This window comes from Leptonychotes weddellii, chromosome 12, assembly GCF_054177405.1.
Source record: "Leptonychotes weddellii isolate Sample4059 chromosome 12, ASM5417740v2, whole genome shotgun sequence".
NCBI lineage: Eukaryota > Metazoa > Chordata > Mammalia > Carnivora > Phocidae > Leptonychotes > Leptonychotes weddellii.
Window position 1 is genome coordinate 6,426,688 of NC_138380.1, and position 22,537 is coordinate 6,449,224.

The following is a 22,537-nucleotide window of genomic DNA, read 5'->3' on the forward strand; positions in this document are numbered from 1 at the left end:
AATCCAAGGAATCATATATCATGCCAAAGCCGGTTGTCTTGCCACCACCAAAATGGGTTCTGAATCCAAACACAAATATGACATCTGGTGTGGTCTTGTACATTTTGGCTAGTTTTTCCCGAATTTCTGTCTTAGGTACTGTTGCCTTTCCGGGGTGAAGAACATCAATGACCATCTGTTTCCGCTGAAGTAGTCGGTTGGTCATGAACTTCCTGGTCCGGATAGTTACTGTGTCGTTCATGATGGCGGCCAAGCCAGGCTCTGAGATTTTAAAATGAATAAGAATGGTTCTTGATACTGAAGAACTTCCAGTGGGGATGAACTGGAGTGAAAAACATGAAAATACGATTTTAATATGTTGTAAATGCTATGATAGTGGGAGGGGATTTATTGTAAAACATTCTTCTAAATGGTACCTTAAATTTCATTACTTTTTTAGTCGACTACCCTGTTTATCCCTATGGGTTCAAAGAACAGTCTGCACACTTTTAGATTTATTTCTTAGATTGTTATTCAGAGGTCATGATCCTTGTATTTGGATAATTCCCATAGGTGAATTACCATAATTTTTCTTTTCTTTTTAAAAGATTTTTATTTGAGAGAGAGAGAGAGAGAGAGTATGAGAAGGGGGAGGGTCAGAGGGAGAAGCAGACTCTCCGCCAAGCAGGAGCCCGATGCGGGACTCGATCCCGGGACTCCAGGATCAGGATCATGACTTGAGCCAAAGGCAGCCGCTTAACCAACTGAGCCACCCAGGCACCCATACCGTAATTTTTCTTATTTCTCTCTATTGTGCATAGTTACCAGATCATCCTGTAGCTTAATACCTTCACTTATATACTTCTTTATTTGGAAGAGCTGTGTGAAATTTCTAAACATGGAAATCTTGCCATACATGCCATCTTACAGAGAGGTTGGTTCCAGAATCAATTTTGAAATGTTGTGTTCTTATCTTGCAACTTGTACAATTAATACTTTTGGTCAGAGAGACTTTTGTTGTGACATACTTCATCAGAGACGTTGTTACTAATGGTAGGAACACCATGGAAGGGACTCCACACTCTTCCACAGGGAGGTTCTAGTATGAAAACACGGAATGCTAACTGATGTAACGCTCTCTCTTCACCAGCGCAGATGTGCACCTTAAATGAACTGTGGTACCCCCGGGTACCGCACGCTGGGGGCAAGTTAGTGCCAGGACCCTGCTCCCAAGTTCCGTCAGGTGCAGGGGCATCACCTGCACAGGACCGAGAATTTGTCAAGGCTGCGGATGGACTAGTTGTGGGTTAGTCTGGGAGCTAATGAAGCAGGATAATCCCTTTTTATCTGATGGCTTTCCCTTCTAGTTCCTAGGCCTTTGAAGTGCTACAGGTCTGAAAATAATTTGTATAGACTTACTTGAGCTCATCTCTTAACTAGCAGATATGAAAGCAAACGATTACCACAGTTATTTCTTAAATAAAGCCCATTTTTTCCTGACTTCGGTGTCTTTTTGGCCTACCTCACCATCTTCTGTCATCCTCACTTGTACTTTGCCTCAAAGATGGGGTCATCTTCCTGAGTCCAGTCTTTCTGGGTCTGCCTTTGCTCCCAAAGGCAAGGTCACGCTTGGAACCTTCTCAGTTATCTCTGTGGCCTCATCCAACTAACTTAGCTCAAGTTCTGAAATCTCTTCATTCTTCTCATTCCCTCAGTGCTTGTAATTTGGGGTCTTCAGCTAGTTTGGTGTCCATCTTTGTTATCTTGGCAGAGCCCCATATCCAGCTGTTCCCTGCTCATACCTTGGGGTCCCTTCTGTTCTTTCTTGGCCTTTGGAAATCCAGCTCAACTTTGAAGGTTGAGTTGTCACCTTTCCTGCCACTCCCTCCCCTGGACTTTTTCCTGTATGTCTCATACTGTATTTTCTTCTCTTCAGCTTGTTGGGTGGGACCTAAGCTCCACGAGGGCAAGTTCTGTGTCATTTATCTTGGTATATTCAGGGCCGGGTTCCTAGTAGTCGGTTATCCTGTGCTTATCTCGCCCCTCTTTCAGCCTGAGTAATCCACGAGGCTGCTTTCTTTGTCATTGGTGGGTGGGTATTCTGACAGAAAGTTACCCACTGACCTCCGGCCTGTTTTCTCTAAATCTTGTCTCCTTAGGTGATTTCTCTGTGCCCGAGGGTTTTATGTGGACAGGTAAATGAAGCCCTGCTTAGTTACTGGCTATTCAAGCCAGAACACCATCCACTCCCATATTTAAGTCATCACCAAGTTTTCTCTTAAGTGACTCTTGAATTCCTTTACTTTCCTCATCACCAGTGTGGTGGGAGGTGGGAGAAGCTACCCTCCTCTCTTGTGCAAAGATTACTGCAGCCCTGCCTAACCCCCTCTGCTGCTCAGCGGCTCTTTCCAGAATGTCAGTCTCCCCCTTCCCTTTTATTTAAAAAATTCCGGCTTTCCTTTGTTCCTGGATAAATGAAAGCAAACATCCCTAATGTGGCACCACCTTTGCACCGTCTGACAGAGAAATGTCCTAATCTTTTGAAGGCACAAGTGTGATTTTCATACTTTGAGAAGCAGATGTTCTAGAAGAGGACACTTGTTTAGACTTAAAATGGGGACTACTCTGTCGGATGACTTAGGCACCTGGGGGACTATAGGCTGTCCCCACATTTAAACATAATTGGTTCCTAGAGCCTGCAACTGAAGATAAGGCTGAAGAATTTACTTGGCACTTGCTGCATTTCTGGTTTGCTAGCCGAGAAGCCCCTCATGTGAGTGAAGGTGTACAAGAGGCAGAAATACAGACTTCTCAGTGTTGACGGCGAGAAGCACGGTTAAAAGTGTGTTCCGGGGGACCGCTTGCATTTGTACATTTGTTGTACGTTGTACTATATATTTTTTACTTTATTGCTGCATGTACATTTTTCTTTTTCACATTTCTCTTTTCAGTTATGTTATTCATTTATGCCTGTACCTGCTGACTTAATGATGAAAAACTTAGAGTAACGTGTCTACATTTTTTTTTTCCTCCAGAAGTGTGGATCTCATAGACTAAAAACTAGCTTGTTGTAGTATGCTTCCTTTCTGTAATGGGATCACATTTCCGTAAGACGGCTGCTTTTTAGGAGTGGAGAGCCTTTGTCAATAAAAATGTCTTTTAAAAGTTGTATTCAATCAAAACTTAGACGGTGAACGAACTGTTTTACGGATGTAACCCTGCAGCCCGAGTGAGCACTCTTCTTGCACGTGTCACCGGCATCATGTACTGTTTCTTTTGTTGATTGTTAGTTTGCTGGGGATGAAAGCACAAGTGATCATATTCAGGCTGGTTAGATTAGTGATTTTAATATGAAACCATTGCTTTTAGAATAATCATGGGCCAGACTGGGAAGAAATCTGAGAAGGGACCGGTTTGTTGGCGCAAGCGTGTAAAATCAGAGTACATGCGACTGCGGCAGCTCAAGCGGTTCAGGCGGGCTGACGAAGTGAAGGTACAGCTTTTATCTTCTGTGGAGCGCACCCATGGTTAAGGTTAAGGATCGTCCCCTCCCTGCCCCCAAGATAAGTTTCAATTTGCAAGATAAGTCCATTTTCAGCCAAGGTCATATTTGTAGTAAGATAAATGAAGGCTGGGAAACCCAGGGCCTTGATCTGTCTTAATTAACCTAAAGATGGTCCCAGGCATGGTAACGAGAATGGAAAGATTGTAATCTAATGGCTAGTCACTCTGCTTTGAAATCACTATCTTTTTAGTGTATCCTTTGTGTTGCACATGCAGATTGGGGACCCAAATATAAAGGGATGTGTTTCAGGGTTTTATGTTTCTAAAGTCATTGTGATTTTGTTTTTATATGATGTTAACAAAGAAAGGATGGAATGATTTTCTGGTCCCCGCCCACTCTTAATAAAATAATCCGTGTGGTGCTTTTGTGTTATTCGAATGTGGGAAACTGCAGTTTAGTGTAAAATCTGTATGTGTTTGAAGGAATGCTCCTGTTATTTTTGAGAAATCACTAGATTTTAACCTGCGTTAGAGATACTATGAATTTTCTAACAATGAACAATTTCTCTTCTCCTCTCCTTCATTTTTTTAAAGAGTATGTTTAGTTCCAATCGTCAGAAAATTTTGGAAAGAACGGAAATCTTAAACCAAGAATGGAAGCAGCGAAGGATACAGCCTGTGCACATCCTGACTTCTGTGAGCTCATTGCGCGGGACCAGGGAGGTTGGTTAACTCACGCACTGTAGTAATTATCAGTGCATTCTGGTTTTTGCTGTTGCAATGTTGGTTGGTTATTGATAGGAAGTCATTTACCTCAGGATGTCCATCTTTTTATTGTTCTTTCTTTTTCATGTGCAACTATGAGTGGCTGCCTTAGGTAACCTACTAGTTACTCCTATACGAGAGCTGTAGTGTTTAGCATATATTTTCACTGTTACCAGGTAGGTGTGTAGATTTTTATAGGATTGTTGATTAAAAAAAACTGTTAAGTTAAATGCTCTTTAACGGCCTCATCAGATCACTGTTTAGAGCAAGGCTTTCTGACTCAGTTTTTTTTTCTGCCCTTTAATATAAATTAGCTATGCTATAAGAAATGTTTCCTTTTCATTCATGTTCATGGACTATGAAAGTTTTTTATTATTTGAACGTTTTGTTCAAATTCTAAGGCTCTCTAAGAATTTTTAAATTCAATGTTGAGAGATCAGAAGTCCTTTTCTATAGCATTTTCTGAAGGAAGGTGATAGATCTTAATCCTATTTTCAAAAGAAGGCAATAAATGTATGGCAGGTTTTATAATTAAAAGACACATAAAACACAGTGGCAGTAAAATGAAAAGAAAATGGCAGAAGCCTGGGGCACCTGGATGGCTCAGTTGGTTAAGTGTCTGACTCTTGATCTCAGCTCAGGTCTTGATTTCAGGGTTGTGAGTTCAAGCCCCCCCCCTCCCCCCCCCAGTGTGGAGCCTGTTAAAAAAAAAAGAAAGAAAATGGCAGAATCTGAAAAACGTATCGAACTGATCAGTAGGGTTTTGGGTAAAGCACTGCAGTGTAAGTCCCTGTCTATACAGGAAAACACGACGTAGGAGGTGGGATGCTGGTGGAAAGGGCACCCAAACAAGAAGAAGGAAGGAAGTGATTCGGAGTGTACATCATACCACACAGTGGATGGTTGTTTCTCTGAGTGTCTAAACACAGGAAGCATCTAGACAGTGGGATCTATTCTAAAATACGTTTTCAGTGAGGGTGTGATACTTCACAAAAAATTGTAATAAGCAGTAATTGGCTAGCACATGAGACACGCTGGCCTCGGACTTGTCAGTCCTGTCACAGTAGCTTGGTCCTGTGATGACTGTGATCATGCTCTGGTGGTCTTGGTGGTGACACATGACTTGGAATGATTCTTAGTCATTTATTCATTTTGTCAGGTGACAGCTCTTTAAAGCTTGGGCTTGCAGTTGTGTAAATATGTATTCTATGCTGCTGACACCTTCTGCACCGTCTGGGACAGGTCAGGCCTACCTGGTAGAGGTAAATAACTTTATTAATACACCAAGGGTGAAGGATTCGTTTCTACGCAAGTCAGAATGTTCTCAAAAGGGAGAAGGATGGGGCTTCTAAGTAATTCTTTGGAAAGTTTTGTCCGGTGACCTTTTGGAAATTTTGAGGGTAAAGGAAAAAGAAACCTTGTTTGTTCTCCCCGGAAGGATAGATCTTAGGGATGTGGAGAAGTAAGTAGGCACCCATGGAATACTTACTTTTTGCCCCCCATTTCGACTCTCAAAATGCTACTGAAAGCCCATCTTATAAGTAAAAGTTCACAGCAATAATGATTTCTGGCAATGTGCTGGGTACTCTGCACACATGAACCTCCTTTAATCTTTGTGATAGTTGTATTAGGCCTTTTTCTCCCCCTGGATGAGGACACTGGGCCTTGGAAGACTAGTCAGTTTGCTTGCTCCAGTGATCTGATGTGGGCCCAGAAGAGCACACTTTGCTCAGACTCATTAGGGAATGAGTACAGTTCATTGTTTATGTACATAAACTTGAGTTGTTCATAATATAATTTTAAGGACAGTTCATTCAAATGAGTACTACTTGAATTTTGCTTTTAGTTTTGTCAAATGGAGATAAATGTAAAGATATCTAACTTTTTAATGTGACTTTATGTGAGAAAAAGTAAGAAGAAATGTAATAAAACAGAATTGTTTTCTAAACTTAGTACCCCATGCAGATTGAGAAAAATCATTTTCACAAAATAGGAGGAAAGGACGGCAATCAACCCCTGCCTTAGGAACTCAGTTTTTGTTGCATGGAACTCTGACCTGGTCAAGGCTGTTAGTTTTTGAGCTACTCTTGATAGCTGATTCTGCTTCAAATGATTCATCTTTTACTTCCCCTACCCCCAACCCCCTTTAAAACCATTATCACTGACTTTTGGAAGCTGAACGTTTATGCAGTTTGTGATAAGCTTTTTGGTGTTCTCACAATAAAAATAATAAAATTTTAGGACTGAAAAGGACTTTAATGATCTCTGTCTAATCTCCTTATTTTGTAGATGAGACTGTATCCCGTTTTATTTTTCTTCAGTTTGAGCATTCCCAGCTGTATGTCAATTTCTTTTATATGCTTTAAAAGTTGGAGTCTGAAGTAGGTCAGAAGCAGGAGGATAAATAAAAGTTAGTGTGTTTTTGCAAAGACTTTCCTAGTAGTAGGCTTGGCAGAAGTTCAGACTGCAGTGTTGGTCCAAACACCTAAAGTCTGTGGCTTTCAACATTGGGAAGTGCTGTTATAACATTGTTTTAATTAACTGCTTATTTTTATAAGCCGATCCTTTGTAAGTGCTGTCTTCAGTTTAAATCCTTTGCGGCATGAGGACCGTTCAACGACAATTTTCAGTTTTTCACTCAAGTCTTCTACTTTAATCCCTTCTGTGCGTGTAAAGTAGATGTGCTCAGTTTTAAAATGACTGGTTTTTATCTAGGTTATTTTAGTGAAGAACATCTGACAAAGTTCACACTCCCTGATCTAACGAAGTGGCCGCTGTAGACGCTGACTTCAGATCAAGGAGCCCTGCACTTGAACTTAGAGACCCCGTCTTCAGTATAGTGTTTTCTTAATATGTATTTCTAAGATACTTGTGGGTACTTATTTTTTGGTGTTGAGGTTACAGAACCTAATCAGTGTTGCTCATACAATTTTTATACAGAAGGTGTCAATATTTTTCTTTTTAAAAATACTCCTGAATTCTTGAAGACAGTGGTGGTATGTTTTACATTTATTTCCTTTGCTCTTTAGTTAATCTCTTTAAGGAGGAGTCACCTTAAGAATGTCACTAAATGATGAGCACAGACCAAGGGATGCATACCTTATTGATAGAGTATGTGGCTGTTTTTAAAAACCATTGCTTCAAAACAAAACAAAACAAAACCCCAAAAACCCGTTGCTTCTAGTTGACTTTTGTTACTTTGTCTTACCAGTAAAAAACTTGATCTTCTCTAAGTCTTCGCATCGGTAGTCCTGTTCTTCAGTGTGTCTGTTTTTCTAGTTTTAATGAAGAAACTGGTTTAGGAGTTAACTCTTGTAGTTCTTATGAGTGCATTTCTTTTTGTCCATTTGTCCATTTCTTGCTAAAAACCAAATGGCGCTTATTTTCATTGATCTTCATACCAAGATTTTTTTTTTTTTTAAAGATTTTATTTATTTATTTGAGAGAGAGAGAATGAGAGAGAGCAAGCACATGAGAGGGGGGAGGGTCAGAGGGAGAAGCAGACTCCCTGCCGAGCAGGGAGCCCACTGCGGGACTCGATCCAGGGACTCCTGGATCATGACCTGAGCCGAAGGCAGTCGCTTAACCAACTGAGCCACCCAGGCGCCCCCATACCAAGATTTTTATTACCTGTGTGTATTATGACTGAAAGAGAGGCTTGCTCAAATTATGTCTGTCTTCTGGGCAAGTGGTATGATTGGTTTAGTAATTTAAAAATATCCTGCCAGTATGCATTTGTAGATTCCCAGGAGAATTTATGTTCTTGTAGGAATTTTGTGTCTTGTTTACTAATGAAAATAGAATTTTTAGTGTATATTTACATGTGGGGCTTCTTCAGGATGCCTAACACAGCAGGATCATTAGAAAGACATCATAGTCCTCGCATTTATGAAGAAGTAAAACATTTTTATACATACAGGTTTGATCCTCTTATTAATACTTGAAATGACTATAAGTTCATGATCTATCGTTTGATATTTGCACATTTTTTGTGGGGGTGGTGGAGAGTCTTCTATCAAAATAACAATGTAAGTTATATGTTTGCAGTTTGGACTTACTATTTTTATTGAAGGAGAAGGCTAACATTGTCTCATTTACATGTAAACACTTGATTGCATTATTTATTGACTGGTAATGCACTTTCCTCAGTTAATTGTAAATAGAAATTTTTGTTACTATTTACAAAGAAAAAATGATACACTAGTGTACCCAGTATATAATTTAGTGCTCTTAAGTACACTCTCAACTTTCAACATAGTAACATGCTTTCTTTCCTTTGTAAATTTCAGGATTGTAGAACCAGTAGGTCTAGGTTCTCATGAGCCATTTGAGCAAATACGGCAGGGAGCAAGGTCATTTTTCTCATGTCTTAGAAAGAGATGGATGGTTCTTAGTCTGAACACAGCCATCCTTTCTTGGTGCCTCAAGGAACTAGTTTCCAAGTTGCTTACTGTAGCTCTTTGCCTTTCATTGGTATTTATTTGGAGAGTTGAGTCCTGTGGTAACTCTGCCAGTCCTTCCCACCCATACAACTTTTCAGATCACTGTAGCCTTAGCTTCCTCTCTGGCTTTCCTTAGGCTGAAATAGATGGAACGATTCTTACATGACCATAAAGGAGGATTTCCTTTTTTTTTTTGAAAGGAACTAATGTAAATGATTTATGCTATTCCAAGAGGTCATTTAAAAAAAAGAAAGGTCACTTATGATGTTTGCATTTATATATCACTATCATATTAAATATATATCATATACTTAATGTCTGAGTTTAACTTAAGGTTCTGTATCTGACATTCGGAAAGTGAATTTTTCACGTTCTGTATCTGATATTCGGAAAGTGAATTTTTCACAGATGTCAGGTGTTTATTTTGTGCACCTAATAAACCAGCAGAAGTTGCTTTCAATTTGCTGTTTTTCTTCTAGAACATTGTGTATATAGTTGGTGTTTTATATACACACATAGTCAGCTGTTTAACTGACTACAAAGATCAAGATCATTGATCAAGATCAAAGATCACTGATCTACAAAGATCAGTTCTTTTCCCAAAATGCAAAACCAAATTTTGACAGCTACTTCTTTTTTTTTTTTTTTAAAGATTTTATTTATTTATTTGAGAGAGAGAGAATGAGAGACAGAGAGCATGAGAGGGAGGAAGGTCAGAGGGAGAAGCAGACTCCCTGCCGAGCAGGGAGCCCGACGCGGGACTCGATCCCGGGACTCCAGGATCATGACCTGAGCCGAAGGCAGTCGCTTAACCAACTGAGCCACCCGGGCGCCCTTGACAGCTACTTCTAAGAACAGATTGAAGCAGAAGAAATGCTTGTCTAGCCTGCTTTGTTAAATTGTTTATTGCTCTGAAGAAATAAAATTTTACTAGACCTAGAACTTCTGGGATAACATGGATTGACTTAAATCTACTGCTTAGGATTCTGCTTTATCTTAATAGATTTCATAAAAGAATATTATTGGAGTACCATTTTGGGAGGGTTGGACAGATTTCATGAGTTACCTTGTATTGATTGAGGCAGTTTTATACCAGGTCATGTGAATATCTGTCGGGTTAATGAAACTTCAGTCGTTCTCTCTGACGAAAGGCCACTGCAGAATGACTCTTGAGAATTCAGATTACACTGAAATACATGAAACAGAAGGCAGAAGTTCCTGTAGTCCAACCTCTGTGATTTTTAATCTTTCTCATCTCTTTTTCTACATATAACATATTAGTAATAATAAAATATATTGTATTTGAAAAGGTTACTGCCCAGATAAAATGTGCCTGCCAATTTGGGCCATCACTTAAAAAAAAATTTTTTTTTAAAGATTTTATTTATTTATTTGAGAGAGAGAGCACATTCGAGAGGGGGGAGGGTCACGGGGAGAAGCAGACGTCCCTGCTGAGCAGGGAGCCGGATGCAGAACTCGATTCCGGGACTCCAGGATCATGACCTGAGCCGAAGGCAGTCGCTCAACCAACTGAGCCATCCAGGCGCCCCCCCCAATTTTTTTTTTTTTTTTTTGAGTATAGTTTACACACCCTGTTACATTAGTTTCAGGTGTAGGACATAGTGATTCAACTTCTCTGCACCTCATGCTGTGCTCACCACCAGTGTGGCCACCATCTGTCACCGTACACTGTACCCGTACAATTGGTAATGTTCCCTAGGCTGTGCCTTTTATTTTTTTTTTAATTAGTTTATTTATTAGAGAGCACGTTGGGAGCAAGAGAGCGTGTGGGGGAGGGGCAGAGAGAATCTCAAGAATATTCCCTGTTGAGTGCAGAGGTCAAAGGGGCTTGAGCCCTCGACCCTGAGATCATGACCTTAAGATCATGACCTGAGCCGAAACCAAGAGTCGGCTGCTCAACCAACTGAGCCACCCAGGTGCCCCTGCTGTGCCTTCTATTCCTGTGACTTAGTCATTCCCTAACTGGAAACTGTCTCACTGTCCTCCCCCATTGTGCCCATCTCCCCACCCTCTGCATTTTGGGCCATCACTCTACAACGTCTTTCCAGGTCCTCGGTCTCTAAGAATGCAGTGTTTGATACTGTGAATATATTACTGCCCTGTTCTTAATAGATGAACATTTAGGTTTTTATTTTTTTACTTTTGCAGTTAGTATTTTGGTCAGTACCCTTCATCTACATCTTTGTATCTTTGAGTAATTTTGTAGGAGGAGTTCCTAGAAATAAAATAACTTGGTCAAGAGGATATGCATATTTAAATTTCTATGGCTGTCACCACGGTGTTCCCTGAAAAGATTTTCCATCTATACCCCACCACCTGTTTATAGTAGTGTCTGTCTGTCTCTGTTCCCAACGCATAATACCAGTCTTCTGGATCTTTGTCAGTGTGATAGGTAAAAAGTTACTAGTTTGTTTGCTTTTTATTACTTATTCAATGAGGTTAAGTTTCTGTTGTTTGTTTATATTTCATAATTGGCTGTTAGGGTGTTGGATCTGTTAAGTTGGACTGTTTCTTAGGGTTTTTAAGGACTTTTGTATATTTATTAAATACTCCTTTTTAAATCATGTTTTACAGATTTCCCCCGCCTCCCCCCCCCCCCACATTTTGATGTTATTTCTGGTATATTTTGATTTATAGAAGTTTTAAATGTTTATATAGTCAAATTAGAATTTCTTTTGATTTCTGTGTTTCTAAAGGCTTAGAATGTAAAGATTATATAAATTACCTCTCTATCTTTCCGTTTAGTTGTTTTCACTTACCAGGAATTTCCTTTGGTATAAACAATGGGGATTTGGTTTTTAGTATTTTTCTATTTAGCTTTCTATTGTTGCAACACTACTTAGTAAATAGTCAGTGAACAATCAAAAAGCAGTTATAAATCTTTATTGCAAAAATCAGCAGGCTTGGCTGACCTGATTGGTGGTCCCTGATCTACCCTCTGAGCAGATCTAACCCCTGAGCCCGGACTTCGTGCTTCTCCTCAGCGGCCATGGCCTGGTGCCAGTGTTGGCCTTCTCCACAGTAATTTGCTGCTGCCCCGTAGCTTTCAGCCCCACATCCACTCCTGGAAGCTTCAGAACGAGCGTGATGCCATGATTTATGGAAACCAGGGGCTTCAGTAGTACTCGGTCTGCCATTTCTTAGTGTGTGTTTTTTTTTTTTTTTTAAGGGACAGAAATGATCTTATTTCCCACTCATAGGACTGTTCTTGAATTCGGTATTTGAGTTTGCACAGCTCTGGTTAGCTGCTTCATGTGCCTTTTGGGTGTTCTGTAGTTTTACCAAAACGTACGTATTGGCTATTGTTCAGTTTCTGGTTTCCAGTTACTTCAGCAAAACTGGAGTTTGTAGCAAAACTGCAGATTATGGGGAGTGATTTAATACAGCCCCTTCTGACCCCAGACTGCGTTGGGTTTTCCCCGTGCATTGGGTTTTAATAGGATTAACTAGGTTGATATATTTATGGTTGCTTTCATTCGGGATTAGGCTTTTCAAATTAGGATTCAGGGAAGAGTTTTAAGGGTCTAAACTTCCTGAAATTGCATTGCAAATGTTCTGTGTTCTATGTTAAATGCGTGTGTGTGTGCGCGCGCGCGCGCTTGCGCTTTTCTTCTGAAAAGAAGTATAAGAACTGACACTTAGAGGATGCTATCTTTCTGTAATGCTTAAGTGAACTCAGAAGCAAGAGCCCTATGTTGCAGGTAGAAAGGTTCTTCCGCCAATCCGGGATGGCTCTGTAACATATTTGACAACAAAAGTGGACATAATTTACAATCTGGTTATGAGCCACTCTTTGATTCCTTAGCCCCAGCACCCTTGATTAGCTGCTTGTATGAATATGTCTGTGTCAAGATTTGATGAGGAATTTTTCTTCCTGGTGCTTAATACTGACCCTCTGCCACTGGAACCTCTCGTGTCTTGTACTCCCCCCTTCTCCTGATCAGCCTCTGAGACCTGGTTAGGGACTCATTCTGTCTAGCTTCTTTTGATCCAAAGTTGGTATTTACTCATTCCAGTTTTTTTCTTTAGGACTTCTTTGCATAAAAGCAGTCTGAAATTAAATTATACACACTATCATTTTCACCAGAAGGGCTAGCTTAAGATTTGGGTGTGTTATCTTTTCTGTGCTGTGATTTTGAAGAATAGAGGCAGTTTCAGAAATGATCCTCTGCTTTTCTCTAGAGTTCGGGTGGCAGTTGATGCCTTACCCCCTTAGATGTCAGATGGTTCCTTACTGTTTTTACTTGGAAAGGCTGAAGGATATTAGACAATATCAACAGTTCGTTGTGTCTCTGGCATGAATTAAATGGATCAACTAGTATCCAAGAATATTTTTAACTTGGCTAACTGACTGTATTTTTTTCCCCCCACTATACGGAAGTTGGACTTCACGCTTCTGATGTTAAAGATTGTTCAGAGACCAGATAGCCATGGCTATTTTCCTTTGGGATGTCCCACTGTAAAATGGGGAGTCATATCGACCTCATAGGGTAGTGGTGGATTTTAAAGAAGTTAACTTTGGTAAAATCTCTAGCACAGTGCTTGGCACATAGTAGGGTGTCTTAATTTCTTTCCCTTCCCTGCAGGCCATTCACCTGCTCTTCCCTCTACGATTTTCCATAACACAGTTTTTACTTGGAACCAGCCTTCTGCCAAGAGTCTCAGTTTGGTTGTGTACTCCTACAACTACTATTTTTGGCTTGACTTCCCTCTCCAGCTCCCAGTGGTCCAGCCACACAGTCGCCTATTGTACCAGCTGGTTGATGTAAGTCTATCCATCCTCAGAGGAACCCGGTCACTTACCAGTAAGCTGTGTTTCTCTGAAAATGTAGCATCCTTGATAACTAATAGAGTTTTTTTTTTTTTTTCCTTCTTTACCATTGATGATGAATCACCTATAATAACTTCCTTGTGTGATCCTCAAGTAGGAACGAGAATTGGAGAATTCTGTTTGTTGATGTAGGTCTCCTAGTGAGTTCCTGAGTCCAGGACACTTGACCGATCAGGTAAAATGCTTTGGAGACCCATGAGGTCAAAACCCTTTTCAGTATTCTGAATGATATGAGACTTAATTACATAAACTGTCAAGGATGATACATTTTCAAAGAAAAAAAAGTTACTGGTAAGTAACTGGAATTTTTTGAGTAATTTTCCTGTTAAGTCAATAAATAAGAATTCCCAAACTTGTTTTACCAACAAATGCTTTTGCATTTGAATATTATTTCATAAATGAAAGGAATATGGTTATTAGTTAAGGTTAATAGTTAAGGAATGGGTTAGGTTTCTAGAGATACTATATAGATAATGAGGTGGGTATAGGCCTGCGATTTTCTAAGTAGGTGCTCTCTTAGCTTAAAGAGAAATTGGAGTGAAATCTCCATTAGGCAAAATCAGCAAATGCAGTCTGTTCATTCCAGAAACATTTTTTGAGTGCCTACTCTTTTTTGAGACACTGTGCTGAGTATAATTGTGAGACAGAGAAGTAAAACCACACTGTCTCAGCTGCTTTTGCCCTCAGAGAGCTGATTTCTGGCCCCTTGGTGACTCTCATAGGCTCAGGGTTGAGATGATGGGATCTGACGGAGGTGCAGGGTTGGAGGTGGTCTAGTGCTGCAGCCTTTGCTATCTTATTTTTGTGCTTCTCTAAGTTCTTTCTGTTGAGGGGAAAAATCAGCGGACCTCATTCAGTAGATTCAGAGCATTTTCTACATCCTTAGAGCAAACAGATGAAGTAAAGTCCCTCCTGTTTGGTAGTTGAATGGAATATTAAGCTGTCTAGCCTTAAGTATGACCTTGGGTTCAGATGTTAAGTAAAGCAGGTGGGTAAGTTAGAGTTGGAGAGGCAACATGCTGCCCTCACCCCCACAAGCTCTAAAGGAGGCTAATCTTCAGAATTAAAGCCACAGTATTAATTTACTTCCCTCCAACTGTAAAACAAAACCCCAAAACTCTAATTTTTTTGGTAAGAAATTACAATTACTTTGAACTTAAAATTCCCGGACAGTGTGTAATACTTGATTCAGTAATTAGGAGCACTCCTGGCCCCACAGTTAGGCAGTTAGGTAGGGAGGAGCAGAGGTGACTTGGTAGTAAGAGGACTAAGAGGAGGGCCTGGGGGAGAGGGCGTCTCCGGCAGGCGGCAGCCCGGGCACAGTTGTGCTTGGTCTCTGACCCTGCGAGCATCTCGAGGGCAGGAGGGCAGCACAGAGAGGAGGCGCGTGGGTGTTGGGAGTCAGACTTAGGCTTCCATCCTGGCTTGGTAACTTTCTACCTTTCTGACTAGGCAAGTTATTTAACTTCCGTGAGCCTCAGTCTCCTCCTCATTTGTGAGGTTGTGACGCTGGAGGCTGAGAGGAGCAGTGGCTAAGATGACGTATCCAAAGCACTTAGCACAGTGCCTGCAACATAGTACGTGCTCAATAAATGTTAACTGCTATTATGATTGGGTTATTGGACGGATGGATGAAGAACTGTATCAGAGACCAGAGCGCCGAATAGGGAGGGATGGTGGCTCTGGAGTATTAGTGAACTGTTCATACCTTCTCGTTTACTTGAGCTATGAGCTTTCTAGTAGTAGTATCTTTATCTTGACCCTTTTGGAAAGCAAATTAATGGATTAATCACTGTCACAGTTCTTTCTAACAACTCTTACCTTTAAACCTTCACTTCCACTAGGAAGGAACTATTTTGTGCTGCAGTGACTGTGACCATTGCAAGATTATCCCCCTGGCCTGATGAGACACTGAGGGCCAGGTGTGGCCTGTAAGCCAGAGATTCTCACTGTAATTTCACCAAATCTAGTCCTGCTATTTTTGAGACCTCTCAAATAAAAATTAAACATTTAATAAATATGCGTGTGTATATATATGATTTTTTGTTTCATTTTACTCCTTCAATTCTTCTTTTTGCTCTATTTTCACTGATTGTAGATTAGGAATATATGTCCAAGGGTATTTTTGAGAAGGTTCTTGGAAGCCTGATAATTAGGTAATGGTCCTCTTTAAGAAAAGCTGGATTCCTAGATAGGATAGAAAGTGCTGTGGTCATTTGGGCACACATTTTTACCGTATTTCATAGAATCAAAGATGCAAAATTTTGAACATTTTAACATCTGAAGCTGGAATGCATCTTTAGAATTGCTGTGATAAGAACACATTATGTTACAGTTTAACTGGCAACATTATTTTCTCACTGATACAGAAAGTAATGGAATGCCTTGAAATTGAGGTCATCACGGGTTGGATGAAATACGGTATTTCAAGAGAGTAGATGCACTTAAACATTCTAGAGATACGGTATCGTGGCCGTTTGTGTAGTGGGCAAGAGCAGAGGCTCCAGAGTCAGACTTTCTTTCTGGGTTTAAATTCTAGCCCTGTCTAATGTATGACTTTGGGCCAGTTACTTACCTTTTTTTCACCTGAGTTTTTCTCACCTGTAAAATGGGGGCTAAGAATTAGTCCTCATCTTACAAGTGTTGTCATGGGGACAAAATATGGTAAGACATGTAATGTGTTTAAAATAGTGCCTCGCACATACAAAGTGCTTAATAATATTAGCTATTATTATTAATTTAGAGATTATACTTTTGCAGAGTGGATAAGAACTTCTTTTGTTGTGATTGAAACTCAGATCTGTTATTACCCTTCATCTTTGTTTATCATCTGGTAATATCAGCAAATGATGCTTGGGTTTTTTAAAAGGAAAGATAAAGATAAGAAAGGTGAACCTAACAGTTTCCATATTCTTACTAAGCGAGATTTAAGAGGCATATTTGGTATATATAATATTATTCCATGTGGTTGAGATGTAAAAAAATTAAGCATCGAGCTAGGAAATTTATAGTGAGTTAACCCGAGACTAGCAAATGCTGTTTTTGATTCTGATTGATACTGGTAAGTATGGGAAGGGTTCTTGGAAGCTTTTGAAAATTTGCAAAATCTGAAGCATTTTTTTCACCCTAAGTAAAAGAAAGTAAGAAGGAGAGAATCCCTCATGGTTTTTAGGTACCTTGTTGTGTCATTAGGTTAAGGAATTTCCTTTTCAAAATTATTTAAGTGGGCAATGTCCCTTTATAATATGTTGACAGCTTAAGGTTGTCCTTTAATTCTTATGAGTCAATTTTATTTTTTCTGTTCTAGTGTTCAGTGACCAGTGACTTGGATTTTCCAACACAAGTCATCCCATTAAAGACTCTGAATGCTGTTGCTTCAGTACCCATAATGTATTCTTGGTCTCCCCTACAGCAGAATTTTATGGTATGTAACTCATGTGTCATCTGCTTACTTGATAATCACTTATTTTAAATAAAACACAATTTTCTTGTCAAGGTGAATCAAGAATAATATAAGTAAAAAACGTTACCGAAATGATAACACTCAGTGATTTTTTTTTTTTTAACCGATATATATATTTTCATAAGCCTTTGTGGTGTTGCTCTTTTTCTATTCTTTCCTAGTTAAAGTATTCTCTAAAGGAAAAGTGTTAAGCAGAAATCCTACCTGGGATTAAAAATATGTTTAAAAGATGAAGCTTATAGTTCTTATGCTTGAAAAGGTCGGTCAGTATTCTGTAATTTCAGTTGATTTAGAGGTTTTGTTAATTGAGAACTTTTTACTGAAACGGTTTTAGGCAGCATGTTATTAAATGATAATGTACATTATGAAATATTCGAAGGGCTTATAAAACACAAACTTCATCATATTTCCACAGATAACACTGGCCCAATAGCTTTTGTAATGAAATGCTGGTATTTAATTCTTTATAGAGGTAGGATGAAGGAAGATAAAACGAGAGAAATTTGAGTGTGCATTCTTGGCCTGTGTTAAGTAAAAAATACACAGTTTTATTATTGATATGTAAAATAAGTAAAAATGTTGATAGAAGTCCTTGGTGAGCGTACTTTAGAGAATTGCTTACTAGATTTTTTTTTTTTTTTTTTTAAGTAGGCTCCATGCCCAGCATGGGGCTTGAACTCAACCCTGAGATCAGTAGTCATGTGCTCGACCAACTGAGCCAGCCTAGGTTTTTTTTTTTTTTTAAGATTTTATTTACTTATTTGACAGAGAGAGAGATAGCGAGAGCAGGAACACAAGCAGGGGGAGTGGGAGGGAGCCCGATGAGGGACTCGATCCCAGGACCCTGGAATCATGACCTGAGCCGAAGGCAGACGCTTAACGACTGAGCCACCCAGGTGCCCCCTAGATTTTTTTTTTTTAAAGATGTTTCTTTCTTAAAAGATTTTATTTATTTGAGAGAGAGAGAGACCACGAGTGGGGAGGTTCAGGCGGAGAGGGAGAAGCTGACTCCCCGCTGAGCAGGGAGCCCAACACAGGATTCGATCCCAAGACCCTGAGATCATGACCTGAGCCGAAGACAGACGTTTTACCTACTGAGCCACCCAGGCGCCCCTTAAAAGATGTTTCTAATGTCTTTAGTAACTTAAAGATTTTACAGTGGGAGATTAAAGATAAACTTCAGATGCTCTTCTGTAATTGCCTCGTGTATTTAAGACTTCGTGCAAAAACATTTAGTTTAAGAATTATATTGCAAGAGCTTATGGGAGATTTCATTATTTTTGTAGACTAAAATTCTGAAAGGATAATAGTGTTTAAAGTTGTCAGTATTATTTAGAATTACCCATGGGTTTTGCTGGTCACTATCTTTATTATGGTTAGGATATGTTTTGGGGAGCAAAGCTTACATGATATAGTTAGGAAGACAGAATAGCCAATTGTGACTTAATTTTGGCTTTTATCCAAAAAAATTAACACTCCTAGTTTAAATGGTATTAGTGAAAGTGAGATGTGGTGCAAACTGGACTCTTTAGTTGTATGTAAGTTTGGTTCTGGATAGATCAGTGCATTAAAATTTTAATTTTATATCCCTTATGTACTTTCTCTCCCAGTTTCCCTTTTCCCTGTTTGTCTAAGATTTTGTTGTCTTTCTGAACTTTGCAGTTGTCCTAAATTTGTTATCTGGGGATTAGTTGAGATTTTCTCCTTGTCTTCGTTTTTCCCGCCTGCTCTTATGTGATGGTCCCCTGTGTGTCTCGTGGCCTTTTCCTGGTGTATTCTTCGCTGTCGCGCGTGCTCCCCACCTGAGGCTCCTACACTGGCTGCAGCTGCCATGTCCTCTCCTCTTAGCCAGGCCACTCTGTTTATCAGAATTATCCTTCTAAAATTCTCTCTTTTTTTTTTAAAGATTTTATTTATTTATTTGACAGAGAGAGAGATAGCGAGAGCAGGAACACAAGCAGGGGGAGTGGGAGAGGGAGAAGCAGGCTTCCCGCCGAGCAGGGAGCCTGATGTGGGACTCGATCCCAGGACCCTGGGATCATGACCTGAGCCGAAGGCAGACGCTTAACGACTGAGCCACCCAGGCGCCCTAAAATTCTCTCTTTAACCAAAAGACAGACCTGTCCTCACTTTACTCTCTTTAAATATGGGCTTCAGAACTCTCTAGTCTTGATCTAGCGTTCCTGTCTTTTTTATCCTTCATTGAAGAGTCTCTCCCTCCCATGCATGTCTGCTTCCAGTCCCTTGTGTTCTTAAGTTCTCCCTTCTCCTGAACTTTTGTTGGATTGGCTCTCCCTGCTAAGTTAGCGCCTTCTTTTTCCCCTGTTGTCTTCCAAACCTTCATAAACTCATATCTCATCTTGCTTAGCGTGATTAATTTGGATAGGCATCTTGTTCCTCTCAGCATTGAAATACTGTATGTAATTGTAGAATGTTCTTATTTTATGTATAAGAGCAGATCTGTTTGGCATAAGCTTTACAATACTCTATTTTACAACCCCTAGATTTTTATTAGATTGAAGGTCTCTGAAGAGCTAGACCATCAGGCGAAGTTTAGAAATCCTTATATTATTATATTCTATTGTACGGCTGTTTTAAGTGGTTTCGATAAACCATATTTCATCAATTCTAAGACACTGGGTGTGTCTTAAAATTGATTGGTTCATGTGGTAATACGCAATACTTTTTCCTATCTTGAGGTGCATAAAATAATGGTAAGTTTAAATGATTGATGACATGTTAGATTAGGTGAATAGGGTATTTTTTCTTAAGTTTTTTCCCCTGGAAACAGTTTGATTTCTGAGATAATTCTTATTGGTGGGAGGGGTCTTTATATTTTAGAGTTTGCTGTCTATTTAGTTTAGATCTGGAGAACTGGGTAGAGACATCTACCTAGGAAAAAAATAGTATTTTATATTACATTGATTTAAAAAATATTTTGATATTTAGGATAAGCCTGCTTTTAAAATGTATTTTTTATTTTTAGGTGGAAGATGAAACTGTTCTACATAACATTCCTTACATGGGGGATGAAGTTTTAGACCAGGATGGGACTTTCATTGAAGAACTAATAAAAAATTATGATGGAAAAGTACATGGGGATAGAGGTGAGCCCTGTATTTTTTCTTTTGGAAAAAAGTGCCAAAGAATTGAGAGATACTTTGAATTTTTTAAGCATAGGTATGAAAAAGATTTTTTTTTTTAACATCAAAAGTAAGTTTTTTGCTGGACTGGCCTGGGCCTGTTTTCAAGCCTAAACATTTTAATGTTTTCTGTAACTACTTTTAAATTGAAGAATTCATTTTTGCTATTTGAAAATGATGCATAGTTGGTTATAACACATTATAATGCCAGTAACATGTAAATTAAATAGAGTTGTTTGGGTGTTTGTAGATTTTAAGATTCCTTCACAGTAAGATTAGGGTCAGGGCCCTGCCCTGTGACGCATGGGCCCCAGAAGGCCCTGTGCTCAGAAGGACGCCCCACTTAGCTGCCAGAAGGCCCTGTGCTCAGAAGGACGCCCTACTTAGCTGCCAAAGGACCTGCACTTCAGCCACTGTGTCCGTGGCTTCTGTGTTTCCTGTCCCAGAGACCCCGACAAGGTGTCCGGCAGCATGGTGGCTTGTGTAACATCATCACTGTCCCTTCTCTTGGGAAGCGCTGTTGGGAGGAGGCTGAGGCCACAGTTAGTTTCTAGTGAATTAGGTTCGAGCAGCGGCACTGGAAACTTATGGGCGAGGCTGTAATTAAAGAGAAAGTGACAGGTGTTGAAGATAAAGTCTTTCTAACTTTGCCTCAGGCCAGTCTTGAAAATGATCTCCCGCCTCATTTTAACCTTGATGTTCTAGTGCTCATTAATAGGCCTTGGCTGTTTCTTCCAGGTTAGAAAAGGCATATGTAAACTTTTGTCATCACCACTTTCCTCTGTGTATTTCTGATATTTGACTTGATGAATTTCAGAATGTGGGTTTATAAATGATGAAATTTTTGTGGAGTTGGTGAATGCTCTTGGTCAGTACAATGATGATGATGATGATGATGATGGAGATGATCCTGATGAAAGAGAAGAAAAACAGAAAGATCTAGAGGAGAACAGAGATGGTATGTCTGTTTATTAGGTTTGTTTGTAGCCATGACAGCATTTTTCAAAAACTAATAAAGTACAAACATATTAATTCCTTCTTTCTCTTTTCTTTTCTGAAATATCATATCGATAGTAATAGAATAAAAAATGAGAATATCTTTTGTAACATTTCATCCTCACTTGGGCGTCTTTATTTCCTTTGGCTAACAAAAGAACTGGTTCTGTTTTTGGGATTTTGCTGGGTAATCATCATAATCATCATAATATAACCTGTTGATCATTGACTACGTATAAGTGAATGGGCCCGTCACCCTCTGTGCTCCACAAGGTTTCTGTTAGCATCAGTCAGATCTATTTTATAGTTGAAGGGGCTGGCTTAGTGCAGTTAAGGAACTTAGGGTTACACTCTTGGGAAGAAACAGAACCCAGAACACTAGGATGGTAACCCTTCTGACTGACTCGATAGCCCATGCTTTTAACCCCTTCGCTAGTGGTGGCTTATCGGCCAGAGCCCGTAGCTGGTGGAGACTTGGCAGAGCACATTATTAAACAGCACAGAAGAATGTGGGGAAAAACCTCAATCTGAAAGAAGTGTAATGGTTATGTAACAGGCCGTGATCACGTGCTTCCTCTCCTTGGTTTTACAGTGAAGAAACAACCCCAGTGGATAGTGGCCAGTCAAGGTCACAGACCCAGTCAGTAGCAGATCCGGGATTAGAACCTGGGTCTTCTGCCTCCCGGTGGGCCTAAGACTTTCCATATTTGATTTTGAGTTTTTTGTTTGGCTCACCAGCACTCCATGGATACATGTGACGTACGTCAGAAATAAGTGAAACACAGAGTTGATAATTTCTTAGGAAATCGGCTTTGTTAGATGTAGTTGCGTGGAGAGAAGGAAGGATTGAAAACTTGTTTACTTTCATCTTTTTTCCCTTTCATATTTTCCCGTTTAGATAAAGAAAGCCACCCACCTCGGAAATTTCCTTCTGATAAAATTTTTGAAGCCATTTCCTCAATGTTTCCAGATAAGGGCACAGCAGAAGAACTAAAGGAAAAGTAAGATTTTTTTTTTGAGGCAGCCTTGCATGTATGGTATGCAGCTCAGCATTTTGGTTTATCAGAAACGGAACTGATGTAGCTGATGAGCCCCTGGGCCTCCTCTGTTGACTGCGGCAGGGTTCTCAACCCTGTGTCTGGGGCGCTCTGCTCAGGACAGTTACCGTAGGCGCCGTGAACACACGACGTCATTGACGGTCGTACGTGGAGAGGAGAATTTCTCTGGACACTTGCAGAGACGTTAGTGTCATTGAAGTTTATTTTAATTAATATAGTAACATTTTTCATGATCTGAATCCTGCCCGTGAACTTGATTTTTGATATACCATGCATAATTTTTAATTGGCTCTTCATCTAAATAAAGATTGTCATGGGTTAGAGCTTTCCTTGTG

General features: G+C 39.8%; 1 protein-coding gene across 12 annotated transcripts in view; it reads left to right on the plus strand.

Moving 5' to 3' along the window:
• Window positions 1-22,537, plus strand: part of EZH2 (enhancer of zeste 2 polycomb repressive complex 2 subunit) — a 67,445-nt gene that overhangs the window by 24,744 nt on the left and 20,164 nt on the right. For 2 of the 12 annotated variants that reach the window (XM_081799909.1, XM_081799912.1), the window contains exons 1-7: window positions 3,349-3,472; window positions 4,078-4,206; window positions 13,298-13,476; window positions 16,850-16,966; window positions 19,992-20,112; window positions 20,966-21,106; window positions 22,043-22,145. In XM_081799909.1, coding sequence (XP_081656035.1) covers window positions 4,137-4,206; window positions 13,298-13,476; window positions 16,850-16,966; window positions 19,992-20,112; window positions 20,966-21,106; window positions 22,043-22,145 — 731 coding nt within the window. In that variant the 5' untranslated portion in view covers window positions 3,349-3,472; window positions 4,078-4,136. Of the gene's footprint in view, window positions 1-772; window positions 3,473-4,077; window positions 4,207-13,297; window positions 13,477-16,849; window positions 16,967-19,991; window positions 20,113-20,965; window positions 21,107-22,042; window positions 22,146-22,537 lie in introns of those variants that run through there. The other 10 variants (XM_081799910.1, XM_081799911.1, XM_081799917.1 and 7 more) reach the window with 9 other exon arrangements.